Source organism: Equus asinus, chromosome 28 (assembly GCF_041296235.1).
Source record: "Equus asinus isolate D_3611 breed Donkey chromosome 28, EquAss-T2T_v2, whole genome shotgun sequence".
Classification (NCBI taxonomy): domain Eukaryota; kingdom Metazoa; phylum Chordata; class Mammalia; order Perissodactyla; family Equidae; genus Equus; species Equus asinus.
The window spans coordinates 23,065,568-23,092,940 of record NC_091817.1 but is presented as its reverse complement, the minus strand read 5'-3'; the positions used below and the strand labels follow the sequence as shown (position 1 = coordinate 23,092,940).

Sequence of the window (27,373 nt, the reverse complement as noted above, 5' to 3'; positions counted from 1 at the left end):
GATTGACCCTGAGCTTACATCCGTGCACATCTTCCTCTACTTTCTATGTGGGACGCCTGCCACAGCATGGCTTGACAAGTGGTGCGTAGGCCCACACGTGGGATCCGAACAGGAGAACCCCAGGCAACTAAAGCGGAATATACGAACTTAATTGCTGCACCATTGGGCTGGCCCCCAACAGCCATAACGATTTTATAACCTGTTTCTTCCCTTCACAATAGATCCTGACTGTCTTTCCTTGCCAATAAATAGCCGTGTGCATCACTAGTTTGAGTGAATGCATAGTATGTCCTTAGCCAGCTGTACCAGTGTCTTTAACGGATTCACTATTGTTAGACATTCAATGATTCTATGAAACAGGCTTCGAGCATCTTGCTCATGTCCCCAGCAGATAAATGACATTCCAATGTGTACCGAGAGCACTTTGCATCCCTGTATTTCAGTGCTTTCACACTGCATTGCAAACCAACCCCCACCCCCACTCCTGTGTCTTATCTACAACACAGTGAGCTCCTTGAGGAAATGGAACATGTCTAAAATTCACCTTTGTGTTTATAACACCTAGCACAGCGCCAGACATTTGCTAAATGTTTGGAGAATGAATGAATAAATAGAATAATGAATAAATGGAAGGATGGATGGACAGATGAAGGAAGGAATGAATAGAACCAGGGACTATGGAGGGATGGAGTTTCTTATTGTAAGAACAATCTGCCCGAAGATCCTTGTGTCTAGAGGTAGTGAGTTCCCTGACCTGTGTGGTGTGCGACAGGAAGCTCAGTCACCTGGCAGGAATATCGTAAAGGTAATTCAGGCATCAGAATGGAGCCTGGATGCAATTTAAGATGCTTCCAAACCTGACAGCATAGAGCCCTATGAAATAGAAGCCAGGGGAAAAGAAGAGGTTTGTCCTCAGTTCCCCAGCTCAGCAGCTGTGCTCTGGGATCTGCTCTAAAAGTTTTCAAGCTTGTTCTTGGAACCCCAGACCGAGTGTCTCCTTGTCTAAAGGCGTCTGTCTGCTTGTGCCTGGCTTTGGGAAGCTCACAGTGCAATGAGGTGACAGTCCAGGAAGGAATAAACTGTTATGTAACAAGCTGTTTCTCCAGTATGTGGCCATCTTCGTTGGAGAGTTTAGTCCCTGATGCTCAGATAAAAGAGGGTAAACTCTGAGCCCTGTGGCCTGGAGGTTCAAAAAATGCCCTGAGGCATCTTTGGAAGGCAGAGAGCTCTCCTGCATGATTAGGCTATTGGCTGGGAGGGTGGGGCTGAGGGGCGGGGCAGGGGCGGGGCTCTGGGGCTGACTGCACAGCCCCTCCCGGCAGCACTGAGTCCTGCAGGCCCAGGAGCTGCTGTCCTTCCAAGATGCGGCTCTTCGCTCTGGTCTTGGTCTCCTTGGCCACTTCTACAGTCTGGGGTGAGTCCTTCTGAAATACAAATGGGGGGCACATTGGAAATGCTGGTCCCGGGATGAGATGAGGGACACACATACAGGACAAAGGTGTGACAGGTTGGGTTCTGCAGCAGCTGCCCTGAGACTTGGATCGCCCAGCCCAGACCAACCTGTTCAGGGGAGGATAAACACCCAAACTCAGGTACCAGTGCTGCACGCAGGAGGTCACCAGCTAACCTGACGCCCCCAGATGCGGACTTTAGAGAGCTCCGTTTCTGTTCCCCTTGATATTAGTCTGAATGTGGCCAAATCATGGAGAGTGGCTTAGCAGAAGATTAATATCGACTCTGGGGCAGAAGTGTGTGGATTCCACTTACTAGCTGTGTGTCCTTGGGCATTTTACTTCACTACTCTGTGCCTCGTTTCCCCTCTCTAAAATGGGGATGAGGATAGTACCTGCCTCACTGAGCTGTTCTGAGGAGGAAGTGGGTGATTGTTTCCAAAGAGCACAGTGCCTGATATGGAGAGAGCGCAAAAAAAGGGTTCATAAATAAAGGAGTTGTTTTAAAATATAGTGCATTAATAGAAATTTGTGATATTGTAAGACCATCAGACCAGAAGCAGATTGCCATTGCAAAGACAGTTTGTTACAGTTCCCAAAGGAAGGGGGCACGTCACCACCATGGAGGCCACAACGTGAGGCACCGAGAGGTCAGGAGGCAGAGGGAGGAGGAGGAATTGAGGACAAGAGACTTCTTCCTGGGTGCTGTGGGAAGAAAGGGGTGAGGCAGGATAAGCAGGATTAGGGTTGGCAAACTCAACAATTTCAACAGGCTCTGGGGCCTGGGGGCTGTCCGCAGTTGTCGGGTGCCTGGCCCTGCAGTGATTAGGGCAGGAACCTGATAAAGAAGGTGGTCGGGGTGTGGGCTCCGGCAGGCTGGAAGGGCAGGCTGATTCTTGCCTTTAGGAATGGCTGAGTCTGGGAGGGGTGGTCCCTCCAGGGTCAGCAGGGGCCCCGATGTCAAAGCATCACAATGGAGAAAATGAAAGATATGATGAATACAAGGCGGCAGCAAGGGACCTTAGAATGTGTCTACCCCGTTGAATAGGTTGCAATATGGAGACTCAGAAGGGAAATGTAGTTGTTCAAGTACAGCTGGAAAATCAAGATCTGGAGCCAGCCCCGTGGCCAAGTGGTTAAGTTTGCACACTCGGCTTTGGTGGCCCAGGGTTTCACTGGTTCAGAACCTGGGCACCGAGCTAGCTTGGCTCATCAAGCTATGGTGAGGTGGCGTCCCACATAGCACAGCCAGAAGGACCTACAACTAAAACATACAACTACATACTGGGGCGAAGAAGAAAGAAAGAAAGGAGAAGATTGGCAACAAATTTTAGCTAAGAGTCAGTCGTTAAAAAAATGAAAATCATGCTCAAGAATGTATCTGTGACTCCTGAATCGAGAGCTAGTGCTCTGGTCATCAGTGTCCTGACAACCCAGGCTCCGTCTGAGTTTTATCTTTTCTTTGGTGGTGTGACACCATGAGAGGCCTGGAACTGAGTGTCAGGATAGAAAATAATGAAATTAGGGGAGATCATTCCTTTACCAATAGTCACCACTTGGCAAGGCCATCCCATTTCCATCTTCAGAAAGTCCATACTGGGTGCCTCCATTTCCTCAGCTTCCTCATCTGTAAAACGGGCACATGAACACCTATCTAGCAAGACTCTTGTGCAGATTAATTTAGCTGGCCTGAAATGCATATCCAGCACATAGGAAGTGCGCAGTACACAAACATTACCTTTAACACACGAGGTAACTGCTGCTCTTACCACTATGGCTGATGCCTCTCACCCCATCGCCCCCTTTGTCACCCTCGGCATCTGGCTTCTGTCCACTTCATCTCTCCTGAAGGTTAGCACTGGATATTCTTCTTTAAGAACAAGTCTGGGTTATTCTTTCTGCTGTGGCCACAAACTTTGAGGGAGATGCTGCCCTTTTGTCTACATCTAAAGTACAGCAGTTGGGAGGGCGAGAGGCTAGACATCATTTCCTACGAGGAACGCTTGAAGAATCTGAGGACGGACAAGAGACGGCCTGAGGGATGGGCAGGCTCAGGGGTCTGCAAGGCCGCTGCCACATGGGAGCTCAGGACGGGCCACACAGGTAGAAGCAGGGCTGATGTGGAAGCTTCAGGGGAGGAACTTCAGCTCAGTGAGGAAGAGCTGTCTGCTCCACAAGAACGGAACAGATGGGGATCTGACCCCAGTCTCAGCCCCTCTGGACAACCCTGCTCAGAGCCGCCAGAAGAATCCTCTTCAAGCTGATGGTGTCACTCTCCTGTATTCCAGAGCTGTGCACTGCTGCTCATTTAACCACAATAAAGCCCAAATCCTTAGCTTGGCATTCGAGGCCCTATCAGACATGAGCCTCGCTCATCCCAGGATTATTTTCCGCTCCCATAGACTCCCTCTGGCTCACATGGGCCATCACTTTTCCTCAGGCAGCCCTTGCCTTTTGCTGTCTCAGAGCCTCGCCTCGGCACATTCTCTTCTCTGCTCTATACCTTTATACCCCTCTTTCATCTTCCCTTGCTCTGTCCCCCACTGCTCAAGTCCCAACTCTAAGGTCACCGCCTGCACAATGCCACCAATCAGAAGGCCTTGCTCCCTCTTCTAACTCCTGTAGGACCTTATTGGTTCCTCTTTCAGGACACTGACCACTTTCTTCCCAGCAGTAGCTCTCTCCACAAGGTTCAGAGCTTCTGAGAAGATGGACAGCCTCTCATCCATCCTCCCATCCAGCACGCAGCTCAGCGCCAGGATCCTCGTGGGTAACTGTCTCCAGGGCTCCTGAGAGCGCAACCCCAATGTCTGCTTCACTCCCAGCAGCTTTCCTTCTTGCCTTTCCTTCTCATTTGATGCCGTTTTACTTCCGTGTCCACTTTGCTCCTTAAGACAGCCCTGGGAGTTAGGAGGCACAGTTAATCTCCCCTCCCTTTTACATAAGAAGAAACTGAGGCCTAGAGAGTTGAGGTGACTCATTCAAGGTCACATGCTGAGAGTGGCAAGACTCCCAGAATCCAGGTCAAGGCTTTCACCGCTGACGTGTCCTCGTTTCCTCTCACTGTCCAGCAGGGTACCCATCCTCGCCGCCTGTGGTGGACACCGCGCAGGGCAAGGTCCTGGGGAAGCACGTCAGCCTGGACGGATTTGCACATCCCGTGGCCGTTTTCTTGGGGGTCCCTTTTGCCAAGCCCCCCCTGGGATCTCTGAGGTTTGCTCCTCCGCAGCCTGCAGATCCATGGCCCTTCGTGAAGAACACCACCTCCTACCCTCCCATGTAAGCCAGGGGTTTTGGCATCTTTCAGTGTGTGTGCGTCTCAAAAAGACAGGAAGGAGCCAAGACCATCCTCCGGGTGGCTCATACTTTGTTCTGGAATCCTCAAGACATTGTAGATCCTTAGAGACATTCCAGAACTCTCAGAGCATTCTACAGCCCTCTATTCAACACATGGTTATTGAGCAGACACCAGCTGGGTGGCCTACAGTTCAACTCCATTCTGACAGTGTTTACCAGAGGATGGCATCAGATGTCACAGGTTAGGGGCTCAGTCCCACAAGGTTATCCTCAGGTCCAAACGTCATTCGCAAGTCCCAGTTGCTACCTGTGCTTCTGATGGACTGGCTGTAAATTGGAGGTTCCCATGACCCCCAGCTCCGGTTCCATTGCTTTGCTAGAGCAGCTTGCAGAACTCAGGGAATTAGTTTACTTGCCAGATGACTGGTTTGTTATGCAGAATATTAAAGGATGCGAATCTGCAGGCAGAGGAAGAGATACACAGAGTGAGGTCCTGAAGCAAGGAGCTTCTCTCCTTGTGCAGTTTGGGGCCTGGCACAGTGGCATGGGGAAGGGTTCCGGTTCACCAACCTGGAAGCTTTCTGAACCCCTGTACTTTAGGTTTTTTATGGGGGTTTCATTGCAGAGGCATGATTGATTGCCATTGACCATTGATTTCACCTCCAGCCCCTCTCCCTTCCCCAGAGGTCAGGGCAGTGGACTGAAAGTTCCAAACCTCTCATCACTGGTTGGTTCTCCTGGCAACAAGCCCATATCCTTAGGTGAGGTCTAAAAGTCACTTCATTAATATACCAAAAGACACCTTTATAGCTGTCATCACTTATAAAGTTCCAAGGGTTTTAGGAGCTCTGTGGCAGAAACTGGAGCAAGACCAAATCTATATTTCTTATTGTCAGTTACAGCATCATGTCACACTACACGGAAATTTTGGATGCTGCTTTGCTCATTTATCAGTGTATCATGAGCATCATCCTTGTCATTAAACGTCACAGCCTAACTTTTAAAAGCTACTTTAACTTAGATGTGGAATCACAATCTATTTACCCAACCTCTTTTTGTGGTCCCTGAGTCATTCTTGATGTTTTTGATCATAAAAATAGCACTCTGTTGAATATCCTTTTTTTTTCTGCTTTTTCTCCCCAAATCCCCCCAGTATATAGTTATATATTTTAGTTGTGGGTCCTTCTTGTTGTTGATGGACGTCCAGAAGCTAAAGCTTTCTGCACACTCATGTATATTTTTGCATAAGATTTAAAAAATGACATTTCTGGGTGAAAGAATATGCACCTTTCGCTAAATTTCCCTTCAGAAATGTTCCAACCACACTCCTTTTATTAATATACAAAACCCTCCATTCACTGGACCTTTGGCAATGCCAGGGGTCATTAAAAATTGTTTCTTGGCTAATGTGTTGGCAAAATAATTATTATTATCATCACCACAATTACATATACATAATTTTGCTATTTATTCAGCATTGTATGAATACTAGCGTTGATCCCTTCTTTGACATTTGAATTTCTTCTTTTATGAATATTAGGCCCCTTGCTCTCAGGGATCCAGCGAAATTTCTCCCAGGGGAGAGATCAGGAAGTCATCTTTGCAGCCTCTGACTCTGCCACTTGACAGCTGGGACGTCCAAGCACCTTAGCGCCTCAGCCACCTCATCTACACACCAGGGCAGTGATGCCTGCCTTCTGGGTGCACTGAGATCAGGAACTGTTGCTTATAATGTCCTTGGAAATATAAGCACTCCATAGTATGGATCTTTCTGGTTGTGTGAAGGGAGGATTTCTAACTTCTCTTTGCCTCTATTTTCTTGACTATAAGATCTGGTTAGTAAGAGCACCTATGTCATGGGGCTGATTTGACGATTAAATGAAACAGCACATATGGAGCACTGAAAACAACACCTGGCATGCTGGGAGGACTCAGTAAATGTTACCAATTATAATCTATGTTGGATCTTTAAGATCTGTTATTAGGGCTACCAACAGCACTTGCCTGGGAGAGGTAGATGATGGAATCTTGGCATTTCAGGGATGCAAGAGCCTTATAGAAATAACTCCTCTCATCAAGAACTGGAAGATTGAGGCCCAGAGCTGGGAAGGAATTCACTCAAGGTCACCCAGCATATTAGTGGCTGGGGCAGGACTAGAACACAGTTCTTTTAATGTTGCCTCCTAAATGTTTCCTCCCGCACCTGTTGTCCGCCCTCAATGTCTGCCATTTGAGTGACTTCTCATGGTTTATGGAGGTCTCCTGGGACTAGAACACCTGGTTTACCTGGTGGAGAAACATGGTCACACTGCATCCCAATGTATGGAGGCCAGTGGGGAGCCAGACTGTGTCCATGGCATGCAGGAAATGGTCCTCTCCCAGGTGTAGAGGCAGCCTCCTCTCCTTGACCCAGGGCATCCCGAAGGCTCTGGGAAGGGGACAGGTGCCTGGCCTCCTCACTATACACAGTTCTGCAAGGCCTTAGTGAGTCCCAGGACCCCCTCCCAAATCCCCAAGCAACGTCCTAACCCTTCCAGTATCTTGAATGTGAACAAAACTGCTACAGATCTAACCCTCCTAGTCCAAGGCCCAGCCTGACCATAGGAGACATCTCCTTGCTTAGCTCTGATCGAGCCTCAGGACTTCTTCTTTTCCTCCCCCTCCCAGGTGCTCCCAGGACCCAGCGCTAGTGGAAATGACCTCAGATGTTGTTACCTTCGGAAAGGAGAAGATTGCTTTCCAGATTTCTGAAGACTGTCTTTACCTAAATATTTACACCCCCGCTGACTTGACAAAGAAAAGCAGGCTGCCGGTAAGCAGTGGATACCACTGATCAAGGCTGGTGAGTTCCAGCCCTCCAGTATCTTCTGGTGGAGACTGGAAGAGGATGAAGGCAGTTTGGGGTGGGGCCACCACCAGCCATGGCTGTTTCAGGGGCCCCAGGGCTTTCCTAACCCACCACAGCCGGACCTCCGTGACCACAGGAAGCTGCAGAAGATGAAAACTTTTCCCTTCTTCCCTTCTAGATTCTTTGGCTGGCCTGTTAATTAAATTGACACAAGACAGATTAACAGGGGAAATAGAAACTTAATTTTGTACCTTCAGGAGCTCATCAAAATATGAGACTCAAAAACGTGGCCAGAGCAAGCAGACTTTATACCTTCTAGACAGAGAAACATTCGTGCAGATTTGATAAAGCAAAGGGACTTCAGTTGGGCTATCAAATTAAAGAGAAAGTGACAAAGGTTGTTTCTACAGCCTTCTCAGCCTTGACTTCCCCATCTCTGGTGATAAGGATGCCATTCACCCTCGGGTGCAGGGAGGTGCACTTCACATGGGAGATTTACTTCCTGCTCTCAGGAGACAAAAGAGGGTTAGAGTGTCCTTCTTGCACTTGCTGTGTCCTAAGTAATTTTCTTAAGTATGTTTATGTCAAAATAATCAGTATAGCAAAATGGCATATTTTGGGGTGGCAGATTCTGCTCCCTTTCAACCTCAGTTTCCACTAGTGACAGGCATAGGATCTTTTGGGGAGTTTGCTGTGCATCTGTAATCTACCTTTCCATTTTTCCAAGTTTTCCTATGCTACTAGAAGAAGAAGCATGATTATTGTTGGTGCTAGATTAGGAATCTGATGCCCAGAGCAGCTAAGACATAATTTCCAGTAATGTTAGAACTGAAAGGAATCTTAGACATGGGCCAACAACCTAACACTTCCTTTACAGAGAGAGACACTGAGGCCCAGAGAGGGGAAGGCAAGGGGCAAGGTCACACAGTAGGGTTGGCACAACAAGAGCATCAGTCTTCTGATTTTCACACTAGTGCTCTTTGACACAGACTAGGAAACCGAGCCTGTGTGTAGCCTGTCCTCACTCAGCACACAAAAATCAGTCTCTGACGATATCCTGTTAGGGAAGCATAGAGGCAGAGCCCGGGTCAATCCAAGAAGCAATTTCTTTGCTTATCTCTTGCTTAGCACTTTCCTTGGCCAACTATCAGGGATTTTCTTGTGGCTAATTGCCCTCCCTAATTGTCTTTGGCATGAGCTGATGACCCAGTGAGTCAGCATTTCCAGAATAAAGGGAGGCCAAGAGATGGGGTCAGCTTCCAGACTCAGGCTGGAGTGTGGGAAGGGTCTTCTGGAAAGGAGGGGATCCCTGAGGTGAAGAAGGGAGGTGCGTGAGCACCCTGGAATCTCCCAGCACACACCTGGCAGGATGCCCAGGAGTGGAGGAGGGCATCTGTGAACTTGTGACCAAAAGTTGTACTGCATGTGGTGGGGACAAAGGTTCACTCATTCTTTCATTCACTTATTCATTCATTTCTTCTTCTGCTATGTACTCATTGCCTACACTTAGCTGGACTTGGGGGGTAAGAGGAGGCAGGAACACGATACTGTTACTAAGCAGCCTCTGCCTTCGAGGGTCCTCCCATTTCAGCTGCACAGAGAGAGACTAACTTCAGCAAATCTCTACTGCCCGAACCTTGGCTCAGCCTTCACTCAGAGATAACTCAGACTCAGCCCCTCCACTTGGAGCCAGGGAGGGATCGGAGGTGTGGGAGGAACAGGGGCTCTGGAACCTGCAGGCAGGAGACCTCTAGTTATGGACACAGCTCCTGGAACTACAGTCTCCGCTGAAATCCTGATTCTGCCTTTTACTAGCTGAGACACCTGGCTCTGTTTCCTCAAATCCGGGATATTCACATAGGAGTGTTCAGTGATGAACATCCAGCTGCGTGTCTGTGCCTGGCGACGTATGCATGTCAGGCACTCCTGACACATTAGTTAGAGCTGAAGGTGTTCAACTAAAACAAGCAGCCAGCTGCTTCACAAGCTGAACAGGTTTATTCAGGAACAGCAAGCGAATGCCATTCAGGACTTGCAGTCAGTCTATGGCTGACCTTGTGCGAATGCAGAGAAACAGAGGAGAGAAACATTCTTTTAGAATTTGGGAGGGCCTGTTGTAAACAGAGTCCATTGGAGGAGACTGGGCTTTCGAAGTGCAGTGTCTTTTCATTGGCTGAGTTATGGCCGTCTTTCTTCGGCTGAGGTCTTGTTGGGAAAGCAGGAATTTCTTATTTCTTCTGCTGGGGTAGTAAGCAATGCCACTTGCTGTTGGAGTTGCAGGGTATGCCTCTTCCTGTTGGGGTCTGTAGTGTTCGTTGAGTGGCACGCGCATGAGAATTCTCCATTCTGGCCCCCTGACTCCATTTCAAATGAGGTTGCTGCTTATTAATTTTGACATTTTCCCTTTTGATCAAGATTTTTCTCTGAAATCATTGGTGATGAAGTGTCAGGTTTTTCTGAATTCAGTGGCATTTTGTCCCTCGATGCCAGGAAGGACCTTTCTGGATGTTGTGTCCCACATCAGAGGGAAAGTGAACAGACTGGAAACCTTCTGTGGTCTCACTCGAGTAACGAGGAGGTGTAGGAGGGAGATTTCTCAGGCATTTCCCACCTAAGTCTGTGTGTGTCCTTCTGATAGGCCTGGTCTTGACATCTTGAGAAACTGTCTCATCAGATGTCTTCTCCTTCCATTCTGGGAAATCTGTACCTTCAGGTTACCAGGTAGAGTGCAGGTCCACTCAGGACTTGGTGCTTTCTTTAGAGGAGTCACATGAACACAGGAGCCTATTCCCTGGAGTTTGGCAGCACGAGAGTTAGTTAGCAGTGCCTGATAGAGACGTTTCCAGCCAGGTTGAAGAGAGTATCTCTGGAGGGGTCTTTTCCAACAGAGGAAATCTCCAGATTGCCAGGTGTGATGCTTAAGGTCTTCACCCCCTTGGAGCGCAGTGTGAAAAGATTGCTCTACCAGAGAAGGTTATTTTTGATAAAATCAGTTGGGCCATTACAACATTGAATTATATCTCCTTCTATCAGCTCCAGATCAAAGAGTCAGGGACCAGGTGCATTGGCCATCCTGGGACTGTCTCAAAGGGTGAGAGTTTATGAGTTCCCAAAGGGGTGGACCTGAGATTTAGAAGGACAAAAAGCAATGCTTTGGACCAAGGCATTTGGAGAATCTCTACAAAATTTGCCAATGGAATCTTCATAATGCCGTTAATGCATTCAATTAAAGTAGACGATTGAGGGTAGTAAGCACAGTGAACGTGTTGTAAAACCTGCCAAAAAGCACAGCCTTCTTGGAACCCTTGACCGGTAAAATGGATTCTCAACCGCAGTAAAGTTCAAGAGGGGTACCCCAGGCAGGAATAACTTTTTTCAAAAGGACTTCAGCCATGGAAGTGGCAGTAACCTGTCTACAGGGGAAGGCTCGACTCCAGTGAGAAAACTTAAAGACCATGAGGAAAACATGTTTATCCATGAGACGGGGGAAACTGTATGAAATCCATTTACCAAGCCTCAAATGGCCTGTTAGGCACTTTACATGTCCGAGAGCAGTGCACACAGACTTCAGTGGATTGTGCTGTGGAAAAATGGGATAAGAGAAGTAGACGATTTTTGCAGACTTATTAAAATTTTCCCACCAATTTTGATTCGTGAGTGCTATTATTTTGTTGGTGGACCAATGACTCAATGCATGTACAGTGGGGAGGAATGAGAGTCTGTCGTAGGACTGGGGTGTTATTTGGCCCACAGCAGAGCTTTCTCTTTTTATCAAATGAACAATTGTTGAAATTCCAAGCTTGTTTTTCCTTTTCTGGGGCTGATTCTTGGACTTCCATACAGAAAGGAGAGGTCCCAAATAAGGTCTGGAGAGGGTCAAAATGCAAAGAGAGTACAGCTCAAGATTCAGGAGAAAACTTACCCTTCAACTGCAGGATAGATGAGAAAGCAGCAACCTCAATGGGCTCTGTGGGTACTTCACCTGTTTGCCCACCAACGTTGGAGTTGTCGGGGCTCTTCTCTGAATCCCCATATGGGTCACCAAATAATGTTGGTCTAAAACAAATAAACAGCCAGTTATTTTACTAGGAGAATAGGTTTATTCAAGAAGTGCAAAGAATTGTGATTTGGGACATGTGGTCTATGGAGAACTGTGTGCAAGTCCAAAGAAAGAAAGAAGAGAAATGCTCTTCTATGAAGTTGAGAGGGGCTGTTGTAAACTGAGTCCACTGGTGGAGACTGGGAGTTCAAAGTATAGTGGCTTTTCATTGACTGTGCTATGGCGATCTCCTATTGGCTGAGCTGTTGCTGAGCAAGGAGGAATTTCCTCTTCCTTCTCCTGGGCTAGTAAGTAGTATTGCTTACTATTGGGGATGCAAAGTATGTCTCTTCCTGTTGGGGTCTGTAGTGTGCACTGAGTGGCACCTGCATGAGAGTTCTCTCTTCTGGCCTTCCAACTTCACTTTAAATCAGGGTTCTGTTTATTAATTTTCATAAAGTTAAGATATTACTCCTATCCTAACAGCTGATCTACTGCTCATGGCCACTGGATGCAGTGTACTAGTGACTCACCATGTGGACTCTGGAGCCACACTGCCTGGGTTCATATCCTGCTTATACCACTTATTAGCCGTGTGACCTCGGGCAGGTTGAGGGCTTCAGTTTCCCTATCTGTTGAATGGAACAATGGTAGTCCCTACTTCATGGGTGTTTTATGGTAAAGTGCTTAGAGAGATACTTGGCACATAGTTCATGTCATGAGTTCTTTTTTTAATTAACAAAATTATTGCAATATGATGATCTTAACCACTCTCATTTCCTTGCTATATGACCTCTTTAAATGCAAGAACCATGACTCATGAATTTTTTGTGCACTTTCATCCTCAATTCATATCACAGTCCCTTGACTTGGTTCTCAGATATGTTAATCAAATGATTGAAGACTTCTTCGAGGAGGAAGCTTCTAGGCTGGGCTTTGGAAGACCAGTTGGATTTGGGGAAGCAGAGGAGGCAGAGGGAAAGAATGTAAGAAAGAGCTACCACTGGGCGCATGTGTACTTCTTGAGATAATGATTAACATGTGAGAAGTTTAATTCACCACAAATGAGGTAACAAGGATAAAGCTGATATACAGGGGCTGCCACATGCAGAGTATGATGAGGTGGGTGAGGGGTCCAGGCGTGAGGACGATGGGAGTGTTGGGGAGAAGATGACACTCTTAGGCTTGGCTGTTCCCACGATGGTGTTCTCAGCATAACCCTCTCAAATAGCCCTTGGAGGAGGTGGCAGTGGGGCTGGGGAGTCAGGCAGGGGCAGCTAGGGTGCACTGAGTGGGCTGGTGGCCTGGGCCTCAGCTGGGAGAGTGGAGGAGGAGAGTGACTACCTGTTCCAACTTTGGTGGGGACTAGTGGATTTCAGGCCTCCTTGAGTCATGGCCAAGAGGTAGGTGACCAAACCAGACAACCTCTTGAGGTCTTTCCCAGCTCTGCTTCCTATATCCAGTATGGTTTTGTCCTCCCTGTGCAGGTGATGGTGTGGATCCACGGAGGTGGTCTGATGGTAGGTAGGGCATCAGACTATGATGGGCTGGCCCTCTCTGCCTATGAAAACGTGGTGGTGGTGACCATTCAGTACCGCCTGGGCATCTGGGGATTCTTCAGGTAAGATATTGGACTACCCTGACTGCACATTGGCCCTCAGATTGAGGGTGCTAGGACCCTGCTCTGGCCACGTCAGCCCTCAAGGGGATCTTTACTAAATTCCCTGGTGAGGCACCCAAGTCCCTTCATAATTTGGCTCCACGTCCCTTCTCATTCCCAGGCACACTGGTCCACCTGCTTGTTTTGCATGTGCTGTTCCCTCTGCCTGGGATGCCTCTTCTACCTGACAAGGTGCTATTCATTCTGCAAGGTCCAAGTCAAATGTTATCTCCTCTGAAATAATCATCGCCTCCTTTTTAGCTTTTCTGCCCCGGAACATTGCACACCGTTAAAATGACACTTAGCCTGCCCCACCGTCGTTAGAGCAGTAGTTGTTACATCTTACCTCTCACGACAAAGTAATGAACAGCAGAATCATGGCAGGAGCTCGGTAAATGCTCAGGGTGAAGGAATGGGTGCCCAGAACGGGGAGGTTGATGGAGCTTCCGACTTGGATAGAGAACCCTCCTAGGAGGTATTTCAGGCCCTCTCACCCCATGTTCTTCTGCATTTGGCTCATGCATGAGTCAAGGCTAGAGTCTTCTCCATCAAGTCTCCATGGAAACAGAACCAGGTTTCCCTCAGGACACAGTCACTGTGAGTCTTTTCTGAAATCACAGGCTGCAGCATCTCTGACCCTGAGATGGCTGATGGGCAGGCTGGGGGAGGGATGGACGTCTTCCTAGAAAGGCCTAGGGAGGTGGGGTGGGTTATCCCAGGTGAGTCATGTCCCAGGAAGTATTGCCTTCACTAAGACTCCCCATCCCTTTCACCCATGACATGCAGAGTATGCTGAGGTGGGTGAGGGGTGCACGTGAGGGGTCTGCTCCTCATTACAGTTAAACTGCTACATTAGCCCTTCCCGCTTCCTCTCCTCCCAGTCTCCCCTATAGCCAAACCCGTCAGCTATTCACCCCGACTACACCACCAGACTGTTCTGGTCGAGGTCACCAATGACCCACCAGCTCTTGACCCTACCTTGGCAAATATCCACACATAGTCTTGGCAGCATCCACACATGATGGTTCACACCCTTTTGGAATGCTGCCTCTGTCGGCTCCGGGCCGCCTCCGACCTCATGGACTGCTCCTCCTCTGCCTCTTCACCGGACCTCCTCCTCCCTGTCCTCGGGCCTCTGCGCGTGTCTCCCTCTCCATGTCCACTGCTGTCCCGAGTGACCTCAGGGGGCACTTCCACAGCTCCCTGTTTTTAGCCCCAAAGTCTTCTTTGAAACCCAGATGCACATCACTAACTATCTCCTTCTACCTCCTGCTGTCTCCACTAGACGTCTAAGGGCACCTCCCACTTAAAGGGACAAACTAAACCCTTCACTCTCGCGCCCCTACCCCCAAAACACTCTTACTTTCCCCACAGCATCCCCTGCTCAGCTGCTGGCAGCTCCATTCTTCTGGATGCTGAGGATAAATGCCTTGTGGTTTGGGCCTGCCCTATGGCCGAGTGACTGAGTTCATGTGCTCTTCTTTGGCAGCCCGGGGTTTGCTGGTTTGGATCCTGGGTGTGGACCTAGCACCGCGTATCAAGCCATGATGAGCTGGTGCCCCACATGGAGGAGCTGGAAGAACCTACAACTAGGATAAACACATATATACTGGGGTGCTTTGGGGAGAATAAACAGGAGGAACATTGGCAATAGATGTTAAGTTAAGGCCTGTCTTCCTCACACACACACACAAAACCTTGTGGTCAGCCTCGACTCTGATCTTTTCCTCACTTCCCACATCCAGTCGATTCAGCAAATCGTCTTGGTTCCACCTTTAAGATTCACTCAATATCCGAGCATTTCTCACTGCCATCATTCCGCCAACCCCAATCAAAGCCTTCTGTGCCTCTTACCTGGAGCACTGTAACAACGGCCACTTCTATGATCCTGATACTTTATACCCTGTCTGATCTGCACAGTATCCAGACTGACCATGTAAGACATAAATGGAATGATGTCCTTCCCCTGCAGTGACTTCCCTCCTGACAATGACATTGATGTCCTCACCAAGGCCCGCAGGGCCCTCTATAGCTGCATGTCTTACATTCGCACTTTGTTCACTGGACTCTGGGCCCTTGGCACTTGCCGGTCTTTTTCCACCTGGAATTCCCTTCTTTGGATACTTGCAAGGCTCTGTGCAGACTCATTCAGGTTTCTACTCAAATGCCACAGCACCAAAGAGATGTGTCGTGTGATCTGAGATAGGAGCCCACTGCCCCACCCCTGCCTTTCTCTTACCAGATTTTATTTCTCCTGAAAGCACTTTCAGTACCTGACATCATATTCTATATCTATCTCTTTATTTGTTTATGATCCATAATGTGAGCTCTGTGTAGTCAGAGGTTTGCCTATTTTGCTCTCAGATGTGCTCCTGGCTCTTAGAACAGTCTTTGCACATAGCTGATGCTGTATAAATAGAAGCCACATGAAGGAATGTAGAGCCCACAACAGAACAATGCTACAGAAGTGGAAGGCACGTGGAGACCCCTGCATCAGGGCAGTGGAAGCCTCATCTTATTCCAGAAGGCTCACCTAGAGTCCCCAGCCCCATCTGTGGTCCTGAGAGACTTGCCATAATGTTTCTGCTTCTCCTCCAGCCTGTTCTCTTACTCACAGCACAGGGGACGAACACAGCCCAGGAAACTGGGGTCACTTGGACCAGGTGGCCGCACTGCGCTGGGTCCAGGAAAACATTGCCAACTTTGGAGGAGACCCAAGCTCCGTGACCGTCTTTGGAGAGTCAGCAGGAGGTGAAAGTGTCTCTGTTCTTGTAAGTGTTCCTGGTCTGATGTGGCTCCTGATGGGACCTGTCAGAGACCAGCCAATCTAGCCATGGGCCCCTTTATTTACAAGATATGGATTCAAGACTGACTCCACTCTGCAGAGTATCAGATGGTGGAGAGCTAAGACAACACTGTCCTTTGCCCCCAGGAAGCTCAGACTCAGCTTAGTATGCTGGGCCCATAAGAATCTGCAGCTGCAGGTGCAGAAATGACATTCCCCTCTCTCACTTGGTTGAGCCCTCCCTCTTCTTCCCGATCATTTTGCCATTAGGACTCCCTTCACTTCTCTTGGAAGTAGGGGTAGGCATCATTTATGAACAAGGGAAATCAACCCTGAGAGATGGGCAGAGTGTTGTGGTTTGGCTTGAACCAAGCCGACCTAGATTATTGTAACAACCTCCACTTTTGAAGGTTGATCTACATATCAGGGGGGCATGAGCACTAAGAACAGGTCCGCGGCATCTTCTGAGGTTGTCTTATGTCTTGTCCATGCCCAAGAGGGTGGGCAGCAGTCTCTGGACTGATAGATGCACCTGTGCTGAGGGAAGTACGTAAGAATGAGGAGGGGTCAGAAGGTGGGATGGGGAGGAATGGGACAGGGAATGTGCAACATGGACATGACCTGGGAGCTTGGGATATCTTACTGATAGGGTGGGGCTTAGGGAGACATGAGGGAATTAAGGATGGAAAACCAGATTGGAAGATGCTAGGAGGGGTGAGGAATCCTTCAGCTGCCTCAGAGTGCAGCAGAGGGTCAGCTCTATTAGTATATTTTTAAAACATGTTTTCGTTTCATAGTTGATACTCAGTTGGCAATGGCTTTATATCATCTAAAGAGGTGAAAAAAGAAAAGTACAGATAACCCTATAGAAGAGTCCTCCGTAATCCCATTATACAGGGAAACTCAGGGTGGACATTTTGAGATACATGACACGACTTTTCACATGACTCACCCTATCTATCTATCTAACATCTACCATCCATCTGTCTCTCTGTCTATCTTTCTATCTGTCTATCTATCTATCTACCTATCCAGGATTTGCTTAAACAAAAAGATCTTCTTAACGTTCTAATGCACCATCAACATTTCCCTAACCATGAAGTACACTTATAAAATTTTATTTTTTAAAGTCACGTAGTATTCCATGGTAACAATGAAAAATAGCTTATTTACCCAAGTCATAATATTGGATCCTTGGATTATTTCCAATTTTCACCCTTTTAAACAAAAGAGAATTCTTAGTAGTCGTTGTGTGCCTCCATGATTATCTTTCCTAGTATATGTTCTGAGCAATGCAAATACACAATCAGTACTGTGTCTTAAAGTATTGCAAGGAATTGCTAAGCATCATTCGGATACTTTGATTGTTATAATCAACACATGCCACACATTTCCTGTTCTGTCCCTCACTCTGTGCTCCTGGCTGCCTCCAGCTGAGGGAGGTTTTCCTGGAGAAGCCAGGTCCCAGGGTCAGTCTGGGGAACAGGCCAGGGCAAGTAAGAAGCTGTAATGTCCACTGCATGCCAGGGTTCGAGGGGAAGGGGTCAGGGGAGAGCTGTCGATAGACACAGTTCTTACAGACCGCTCCCCAAGCATGAACGTTGTTCCTCTCCGCTTCCCTCCCAGGTGTTATCTCCACTGGCCAAGAACCTCTTCCACCGGGCCATCTCTGAGAGTGGCGTGGCCCTCACTACTTGCCTGGTCAAGAAGGACTCGAAGGCTGAAGCTCAGGTGAGTCTCACACTAGATCTTCCTTGCACGCTTTGCTCCGCTCTCATGGAGTCTTCAGGGGCCTTTCTGCTATGGAATCCAGCTGACACCCTCAAAGCATCACAGAAGTGAGAATGGCTGAGTGGGAAAGGCAAGGAGACACGTCACCCAACCTCCCAGTTATCCAGCTGAGCAACCTGGGGCAGAGAGTGGAAGCAGCTGGTTAAGGTCAGAGAGTGATGGGACAGAGCTGGGACTCAAGCTCATGATACTGGACTGTCAGCTCAGAGCACTGTCCACAGACCACGCTTCCCAAAGTGAGCCAAGGTGGGGTGTTGGGCCAGTCCCACCATGCCACTGGCAGTGGACTGTCACTGTGTGTTTTGCCTCTCAGGGTCTGAGTGCTGGTGAACCCACCTGCAACATGTGGGCCTGATGTGGCTCCTCCCTGAGGACCTGTGCCTGGGGGTGCTTCCTGGAGAATTCATTCATTGATTCACTCACTTACTCAACAAATAATTTTGATCTAGCCAGCTGTCTAGAAACCTCATGAAACTTCCGTTCTCATGGAGGAGACAGGTTAATGATTACATAATCACACAAATTATAAACTTATAAAATGTCCGCATTGACAAGAGCAATAAAGCAGAGGTATGTGATGTCACAACAGAATCTAAAATCGCACTTAGTCCCTTGAGTAGGGGAGGTCATCAAGAAAGTGTTTCTGAAAAAATGGCTAATGAGTTGGGATAAGAAGAAGGTACAGTAATTTACTTGGTGAGAAAAGCATATTCTAGAAAGAGGTAATAGCATGTGCAAACGTTCTGCAGTAAGAGGAAGTATCAAAAGGGAGAGAGAACGAGAAAGGCTGATGTGGCCAGGGCAGAAGGAGCAGAGGGAACCTGGAGTGAGCTGAGGATGGGGACATTGCGGGGGCCGTGCTGCACAGGACCCTGGTGAGGACTTTGTCTTTATCTGGAGACTGATAGGAAGCTAAGGAAGAGGGAGCCACAGGAGGCTCAGCTGAGGAGAGCCTGCTGGAGTCGGTGATGTGGGGCGTTTATGTAGGGCTGTGAGAGCTGGTTTCATGGAGCAATAGGGGCAGCAGTCAGACTTAAAGGGGCTGGTGAGGAGGAGGAAAGGAAAGGAAGACACCAAGAATTTTTAAAACTTTTGAGGATGCTTTTCAGAATTCTCTGTACATAAACAACAGAAGCCCACTTGACCAGGCTGAAGTTGAGAAGGGAGAAGTCATTTCAAGGAAACAGAGTTGGCAGAGATGGGGCTGGATTTTGCTATTAAATCGACACTAGAAATTGACAAAATGAAGGGAATCTAAGACTCTTTTTCTTACTCTTTCTCTCTCTCCTCTACTTCTCCCTGTACTATTTCTTGGTGTGGAAGATTGGCCCTGAGCTAACGTTCGTGGCAACCTTCCTCTATTTTGTATGTGAGACACCACCACAGCATGGCTTGATGAGTAGCGTGTAGGTCTGTGCCTGGGATCTGAAACTTCAAACTCTGGGCCACTGAAGTGAAGCATGTGAACTGAACCATCACGCCACTGGGCCAGCCCCTGTATCTTTCTATTTATTCAACAAATACATCCTGAGCACTGATTCTGTGTCGGACACTGTACTAGGCTCTGGGGAGCTGTGCACACTCTCCACAGCCCCACCATCATGGAGCCTGCCTCCTCTCCATCTGCATCTTCTCCTCTGGTCACTTTGTAAGTTACTTGTCTGAATCCAAATGGCTAGTAAGTGGATGAGCCAAGATGTGAAACAGGACAGAGTGATTCTGGACTTGATGCTCTTAGCCTCACTCCTGCTGTCTCTCCTTAGATATTCAGCTCTGAGATCGTTGTGCCTGTTAGAACAGAGATAAGTTATCAGACACAGAGGCTGAGTAAGTGGCATAACTGGGATGAGGACCCACACCCACTGGTCCAGAGTATTTTCTGCAACCCCTGCTTCCTTTAGAAATTGAGGTTGGGATGGAACAGCTCTTTATTGAACAAGGAAAGGTATATCACTCTTGAATTCTGTTATTGCCCATGATCTCTACAGCAAATTGCCATCTTAGCTGGGTGTAAAACCACGAGCTCGGCTGTCATTGTTGACTGCCTGCGCCAGAAGACAGAAGACGAGCTCCTGGAGACGTCACTGAAGATGGTAGGTGTATCTATTCTCATGGCTGCCCAAGCCCCCCACCCTGTAAACTTGGCCTCAGGCTTGACCATTTCAACTGTACCCTCACCCCGGAAAATCTAGTTGGGGCACTTTCTCACATCTCAAGAGCAATGTCAGCCTCTGGATGTGAATGGTGAATTTCTGGAGTTTTTTGGCATGATATATCAGAAACGTTAGCAAAGTCAAAAAAATAGCATAATGAACAATTGTGTAATAATCCCCTTGCTCTATCATAACTTACTGTGTTTCCATTCTAGTTTGCAGATATATGTTTAAGAAATTAAAAATTGAAACATGACATATTCCCAGAGGTAACTACCATCCTGAATATTAGGGATGAGATTATTAAGAACAAAGATTTTCAAGAAGGTTGTCACAACTTGTCTTGGCTAATTTAGAAACTACCTCAATTATTACCCAGTGGTGGCTGAGTTTTCTAGATTTTCAGAGACTCTGTCTCAGTTGTGTTCTAGGATAACTATGTATGCACTCACTTGTCCATTCAACCAAGCATGATCCATTCATCCATCCTTTCATCATCTTATTATCCATTTATCTACCAATCAATCCAATTCATCGATATCCTTTCATCAATCTAATATCCATTCTTCTACAAATTTCATTCATCTACTAACAACCATCCATGCATCATCCAGCAACTGTATATTCACTCCATCCTTCATCCTTCTAAGGACAACGATCCATCCATGTCCTATATGCTAGCTATCATCTACACATCCATTTGTCCACCCAATTCACCCATACTACATGTGTTGACCAACTCCATCCAGCCATCCATCCATCTGTCCATCCTTCCACCATCCACTCATTCATGCTAGGTGTATGGGCGGTTAACAGGGAGGCTGATGCAGACATGAATCGAATGCAGTCCCTGTTCAAAAAGAACTGTCCGAGGAGAAACACACCATATGCTTCATGGGCTAAGTGTGATGGGAGTATAGAGAGGAGAAACACTTATAATAGTCAGCAGGGATGCTTCAAACAGAAGGTGACATTTGAGGATTGATGGATGGCTATGGCAGTGTGTCATCACAGGGACAGACACCCAGAGAATACAGTACCTGGAACAAACAGGAACTCTTCTCTTTGTGGGGGGAGGGTGTGAATGTGAACCTAGGAGGATCTTGAAGCCCTGAACACTCTGTCTGGACCCTGGGCTCCTGAGGATACTACTCGAAGCCCCAGGACAGGCCTCTAGCACTTGATGCTGCTCTATTTTCATAGCTTGAGTTCACTGTGGCCTTGGGGCTTTGATCCTGGTTTCACAGGCTCAACTAAGGTGACCAATGGTTCAAAGAATAAAAGCACGACTGTCTTCTGATGCCTGGAAGGGGGAAAATTCATTTCAGCCTCCTGCATGTCGCACAAGAGGAACCAGTTTTTACAGGGAGAGTTGGTGACTTTGAGAAAACCCGGAGAACCTAAGAGCCCATGTCATCCTTCTGAGATTTTCTGAGATCATATGGTAGTGCTTCCCTCATTATCCACTCTTCTCAAAACACACACACACATACACACCCCCCACACACCCCTGGCTGTTATGGCTACAACCCATAAAGGAGGGACTAAACTGATCACTTGCTGCATACTGGTCAGAACCTGTTAGTTACAGTGTGACATTCCAGTCTGTGCAATCTTGGTGAACACACAACACAAGTGAAGTGTAGGGTGGGGTGAATTTCCAAGAGCTTGTATGAGTCAGGACTTTCAAACGCAAGATGGGAAAACTCATCTCAAAGTGTCTTGAACAGAAGAAGGAATGTGTTGTGACAGACTCTTAGGTAACTACCTGAAAACTAAACTACAGTTCAGGAGCAGGGGGCTACAGGTGCCGCTAGATGCAGATTCACATATGATATTGTTAAAAATCTCTCTGGCCCCAAGGGAAGTTAAAGACACCAATAGCCCTCTAGACTTGCATCCTATCTGCTTCAAAATGTTGTTTCCCAACAATTCCAGAAAATATTTGGGGTAAACACTATTGAACTGACATGGCATGGTGCCCATCCCTGGACTAATCTCTGGTCAGGGAGATGGGGCACCCCAGGTCACATGTAGATGCCTGCATTCGTGGGCTGAGAGTGGGGAAGAGTGAGGTCCCCAAAAGGAAAAAGAAGGTGTTGTCTCCTGGGGGAACAAGAATGGGAAATGGATGGAGGGCGGGGCACGCGCCACCACAGACGTTCTCTCCAGAGCCCCTCCACCATCCTACACCTGCACCCTGTGCTCATGCCCAGGGCAGCCAGGGTGTCCAGCTTTTCTCCAGGAAGCCTTCTCACCTACATCCTCTGCCTTTGTCTTCACAGAAATTTTTCACCCTTGATTTCCATGGAGACCCCAGAGAGGTAAGGACGTATGTTTTCTTTTTTTTCTCTTCTTTTCTTTTCTTTCTTTTTTTGGTTAGGAAGATTCACGCTGAGCTAGCATCTGTTGCCTATCTTCCCCCACTTTGCATGTGAATCACCGCGGCAGCGTGGCTGCCATGGGTGTTGTTGGTCTGTGCCCGGGAAATGCACCCGAGCTGCTGAAGTGGAGCGTTCTGAACTTAAGCACAAGGCCACAGGGTCAGCCCCAGGACCCATACCTTTAAGCTCCACTTAAATATGAATGAAAGAATTCTCCCTGTGGACTCATAGTAACTGCCTGTGTTCATATTGCTGAGGCCCAGAGAGGGACCATGACTGCCTGGATAACACAGCCAAGAGTACCTAAGACTGGACCATGCTCCCCTGACTCCCAGCCCAGTGCTCCCAGTCATCAAATCTGTTTCCCCTTGGCCCAGCTAACCCTCTTCTGGTTTACATTTCCTGATCCCAACAATGACCCCAGGGAGAAGCCTGGATTTAAATTTCCACTATGGGAAGGTGGAGAAAACTGGGTAAGGGGTTTCTCTGGAGCCTTCATTGAGGAGCCCAGATCTTCTCCTCGAGGCTGCAGGGTTGATTAGCTGTGAAGGCTGCACCATCTTCAGGGCTGTCCGTGAGGGAGCCAAGAATCTCAGTCTTCAGGACACCTCCGTCCTCCTGGATGCACAAGAAATGCTTAGGAAGGTTCTGAACAGAGGAGTGAGGGAGTGAGTGACCTTGGATGTTACAAAGGGCTCGTTGATGGCTGTGCTAAATGGAAGGTGGGGAAGGGGCAGAGCAGATGCAGGGACAGCAGCTGGGGGACCCTGGGCTGCAGCAATCCAGGCAAGGGGTCATGGCGGCTTGGACAAGCCCACTGCAGAGGGGGTGGTGAGAAGGGCTTGGCACCTCAGTATTTTTGAAGTAACAGCTCACAGGATGTGCTAGTGGACAGGATGTGGAGCAAAAGAAGAAGAGAAGGGATGAATCAGGCCACTGGGTTTTTTACTTGAGCCAGGTGATGCAGGAGCCCTACACAGGGCAGCCACCTGCAACCATACTGGACAGCGGTGATCACTGCCAGTCCCACTGTTGCTCGTGTCTGTCAGCCCCGCAGGATGCCTCCCAGATCACGCCCTCATGGTGTGTCTCCTGGACTTTCCCTATCTTCCACCTCTACTCTCCGTCCTACTACCATGCCCCACAGTGCAGCCCGACTTACCCTTGTGGACCCAGGTCAGGGCATGTCACCCCTTCTTAAAAGGCTGACCCTCCTTACCAGACAAGTCAGCTCACCTCCATGGAGTTATCTTTCAAAGCATATCTGAGCCCCTGCTCTGTGCCGGACATGGTGCAGAAAGTGTGCTGCACCATATACTCTCTCTCTGTCCACACCCCACAGCCTTCCTCCAAGCCCAGGGCTCCCGGGGTCTGAGGTTCCTTGGATTTGTGCTACACACTGACACCTCGGTCACTGTGCTCATGCCATTCGCATTGTTTGGAATAGTCTTCATTCCCCAGGCCCACTGCAGATGGGAGGCACCTCCCTCATGTGGGCTGCCCTGTGTCTTGCTCCCAGAAGGAGTTGCTCCTCTAGGCAGCTTCCCACAGCAGCCCTTTCTGAACTGCACAGCCTTTTGAAGAGATCAGTGGTGGCATCCTGATCCTTTGTTCCTATTGTCAGCCATATTGCATTAGGATGTGGGCCCTTGTCCTGCTGAGTCAGATCACTTGACACAACTTCTCCTCTGCAGCCAGAACTGGCCGGTCTTCATTGGCCCTTGTGGAGCAGACACAGGTCCTGGGAGTCACAGGGTCTCAAAGCCTGGGGATTATCCAGTTTCACCTGCCATCCAAGGGAGAATATGACACATAGTATGTGGAGCTGGAAATATGGCACAAGGGGGTGGGGTCTACGCAAGGGATCTGTAACAACGCTGCTCATGAATAATATCTAATGTTTATCCAACCCTTTCCAAATACCAGAGACTGTGGTGACCATTTTGCATGGGTTCAGCCATTTAAGCCCCACAACAACCCATCTTACAAATGAGGAAAGTGAGGCACAAACAGGTGAAATCACTTTCCCAAGTTACCAGCTAGTTAGTGGCAGAGGCAGCTTTCGAATCCCAATAGTCTGGCTCCAATACCCATGCTCTTAACAACTTCTGTGACCAACTATGAAACATAACTGTACCCAGAACCAGCTTCTTAGACAGTGATATGTGAGTGAGGCTCTGCTGAATCTGTGATCGTGTAAATATTTTTCATCAAAAGTGAAACCTAATATTAATACATTTTTCAACACAACATGAGCTCATCCCTGATTCTTTTACTCCTGCTGCTTCTCTCGGATAGGGAGCCAAGTCTCAGTTTCAGCACCTTGAGCGTTCGGGAGCTCACTGCCTCCTTCAAGCAAATCACTTATCAAGAATAGCTCATGTTTAAATACAGGTACATAGCTACAGTCAGTTGTCATTGATCGTGAATTCTGTATTTGTGAATTCACCTATTCACTGAGATGTATTTGTTACCCAAAATCAATACTCGGGGCACTTTTGTGGTCATTCACGGACATGCACAGAGGGGCAGAAAGTGTGAGTCAAGTGATGACACGTACGTTCCCATCGGAGATCCAACAAGGCAACACTATGTCTTCTTGTTTCATCTATCATACTATTAAGAAGTGCCCTTTTCACAGTCTAATTAGTGCCACATTTTTCAGATCTTTTTGCTTTCTGTTGGTGGTTTCTCTCTTTAAAATGGTCCCAAGGATAGTGCTGAGGGGCTGTCTAGTGTTCCTAAGCACAATAATGCCATGATGTACCCAACATGGGAGAAAGTCCGTGTGTTTGATGAGCTTCGTTCAGGCGTGGGTCACAGTGCTGCCGGCTGTGCGTTCAGTGTTAATGGATCAACCCTGCAGCCCATCCAGAAAAAGGAGGAGGAAATTTGCCGTGAGGCCCCTCTGGAATGGCTAGAGTAACATCCATAGCGTGTGATGAAGCTGTGTAAAAACAGCTGCATTTGTGCTTTCATGAGATGACGATGGATAAAAAACGGTCTTATGTGGCACTGTGATGATGCTGGAGGCCAAGGAAACTGCAGTCACATTACCCAGGGCCTGGGAAATGTGGAGCCCTTCTATACTGGTGCTTTGTTATCAATAGCAGCTACCGATAACTAATCGTGGGTAATAGATGTGTATTACATCAGATGTCTTTAAGCACATGTAAACCAGGGTGGGTGAAAATGTGACCAGAGGCTCGCAGGAACCTGACCCTGTACTTCCCCTGGGAGAACCAACCTGAGAACCCGGCTCAGTGTTCACTAATTCAGGGTTCACAGTGACTTACAGACCTAAACTACCAGGAATAATGAAGACTGACTGTAGAGAGAGACACCCATAGATAGACATACACTTCAAATTGAAATATATGTAAATATGCATGTGTACATACACCTCAACATTTCAATCTATACACACAAATACATGTAAATATGGATATATATGCATGTATGTTCCCATTTGTGATTGACTTGCCCCCATCACCTTACCATCTCTAGCCCCTGGTCGAAGTTCTGCCCTCCGGAGTCATACAGACTTAGCCTCCTTCGTTAGGATCTTGAGTTCTCTGGTGTCTGCCGTGAGCACGCAGCTCTGTGGTGCTGGCCTTGTGCTCAGACAGGTGGAGATGCGGAGGCAGGTGTTTCCTTGAGAGACGAAGCACAGACACTGTGCTCCCTCTTCCCAGAGCCATCCCTTCCTGCCCACTGTGGTTGATGGAGTGCTGCTGCCAAGGATGCCTGAGGAGATTCTGGCTGAAAAGAAGTTCAACACTGTTCCCTACATCGTCGGAATCAACAAGCAGGAGTTTGGCTGGATTCTTCCAATGGTGAGAATGTGCTGGTGTCTTAGACTCACCTCCTCTATCCTTCACATCACCTCTCCCATCTCAGGTCACAGGATCTCCTCCTCCTGTGGAGCCCCTCCGGGGTCCAGGACAGCTGTCCCCTTCACACAAGTTGACATTTCCTTGGCAACCTCTGGAGGGCCCCATTCTCACCTGGGTGTGTGGCCCTGAGGTTCCCTCTCCCCAGACACTCTCTGATTGTGTTCCAATCCAAGAATCCTGAAATGTCCATGCTGGGAGGCCTGTAGAAACAATCACTGGGCAACAATCACTGGGCAGATGAGAAAAGTGAGGCCTGGAAAGGAAAGGAGCTCGGGGGTGAAGGAGTGTGAAGCCGGGGCCCTACAGCCTCTCCCCTTGGGCCTGGCGCCTTCATGGTTTCTCCGTAAACCCCACACACGCTCCTGGTCATCCAACTGCAAAGATTCAGAGGGACTTGCTTCCTCTTGAGTTAAAATGACTTCTACAAGCTAGGAAGAGCTTTCCCTTCTGCCAAAGATAAACAAAGCGCATACTAGTTGACATGATGAGGACAGGTTTTATTCATTTATACCACCACAGTAGGGAAAAGAGTCCAGTGTGAACTGAGTTCAAGTCCCTGAAACTCAAGTTTGGAGTCTATTTAAAGGGTCCATGTGCTCAGGGAAAGGCTACGGGGTGGGAGTGGGAGTTTGCACTTGCCTAGGCTGCCAGGATTAGTTAATTGGTGCCTACCCAGGGGAGAAACAAGCTCTCCTCTCTTTATAACAAGGGGCATTGGTATAAGTTCTAACAAGGTGTCCAGTGTACTTAGGTCTTTCTCCTATCACAGGGAATTAGAGAGAGCAAGAGTCATCCCCTGAAATCTGCATTTCAAAGAGATGGCTCTCAGGTCCTTAAGGAAACTGTTTGGGTGATAGATTTACATCTCAAAGGGCAGAGGAAGGATTTGCAATCGCAAGCTTTCTAAAGTAGCTGCTCTAACAGGGGGTTCAGGGACCTATCTACCTATCAGCAGGTGTGGCTGCAATAAAGGTTAAATTGTCCTGGATGCAGGGAGCTTCCTCAGGCAGGAGTTTTAAAGGGGACAGGGTCATTCTAAAGACAGGGCCTTGAGCTGCTAGAAGCCTTG

General features: G+C 48.1%; 1 protein-coding gene across 2 annotated transcripts in view; it reads left to right on the top strand.

The window, feature by feature from the left end:
* The first annotated feature begins 1,280 nt into the window (after positions 1–1,280).
* LOC106822259 (liver carboxylesterase-like) overlaps positions 1,281–27,373 on the top strand; it is a 31,492-nt gene continuing 5,399 nt past the window's right edge. The window contains exons 1-9 of one of the 2 annotated variants that reach the window (XM_070500604.1): positions 1,281–1,414; positions 4,523–4,730; positions 7,416–7,560; positions 13,123–13,256; positions 15,913–16,066; positions 17,707–17,811; positions 19,860–19,964; positions 22,310–22,348; positions 26,104–26,244. In XM_070500604.1, the coding sequence (XP_070356705.1) occupies positions 1,363–1,414; positions 4,523–4,730; positions 7,416–7,560; positions 13,123–13,256; positions 15,913–16,066; positions 17,707–17,811; positions 19,860–19,964; positions 22,310–22,348; positions 26,104–26,244 (1,083 nt within the window). In that variant the 5' untranslated portion in view covers positions 1,281–1,362. The remainder of the gene's footprint in view (positions 1,415–4,522; positions 4,731–7,415; positions 7,561–13,122; positions 13,257–15,912; positions 16,067–17,706; positions 17,812–19,859; positions 19,965–22,309; positions 22,349–26,103; positions 26,245–27,373) is intronic. The other variant, XM_070500605.1, reaches the window with a different exon arrangement.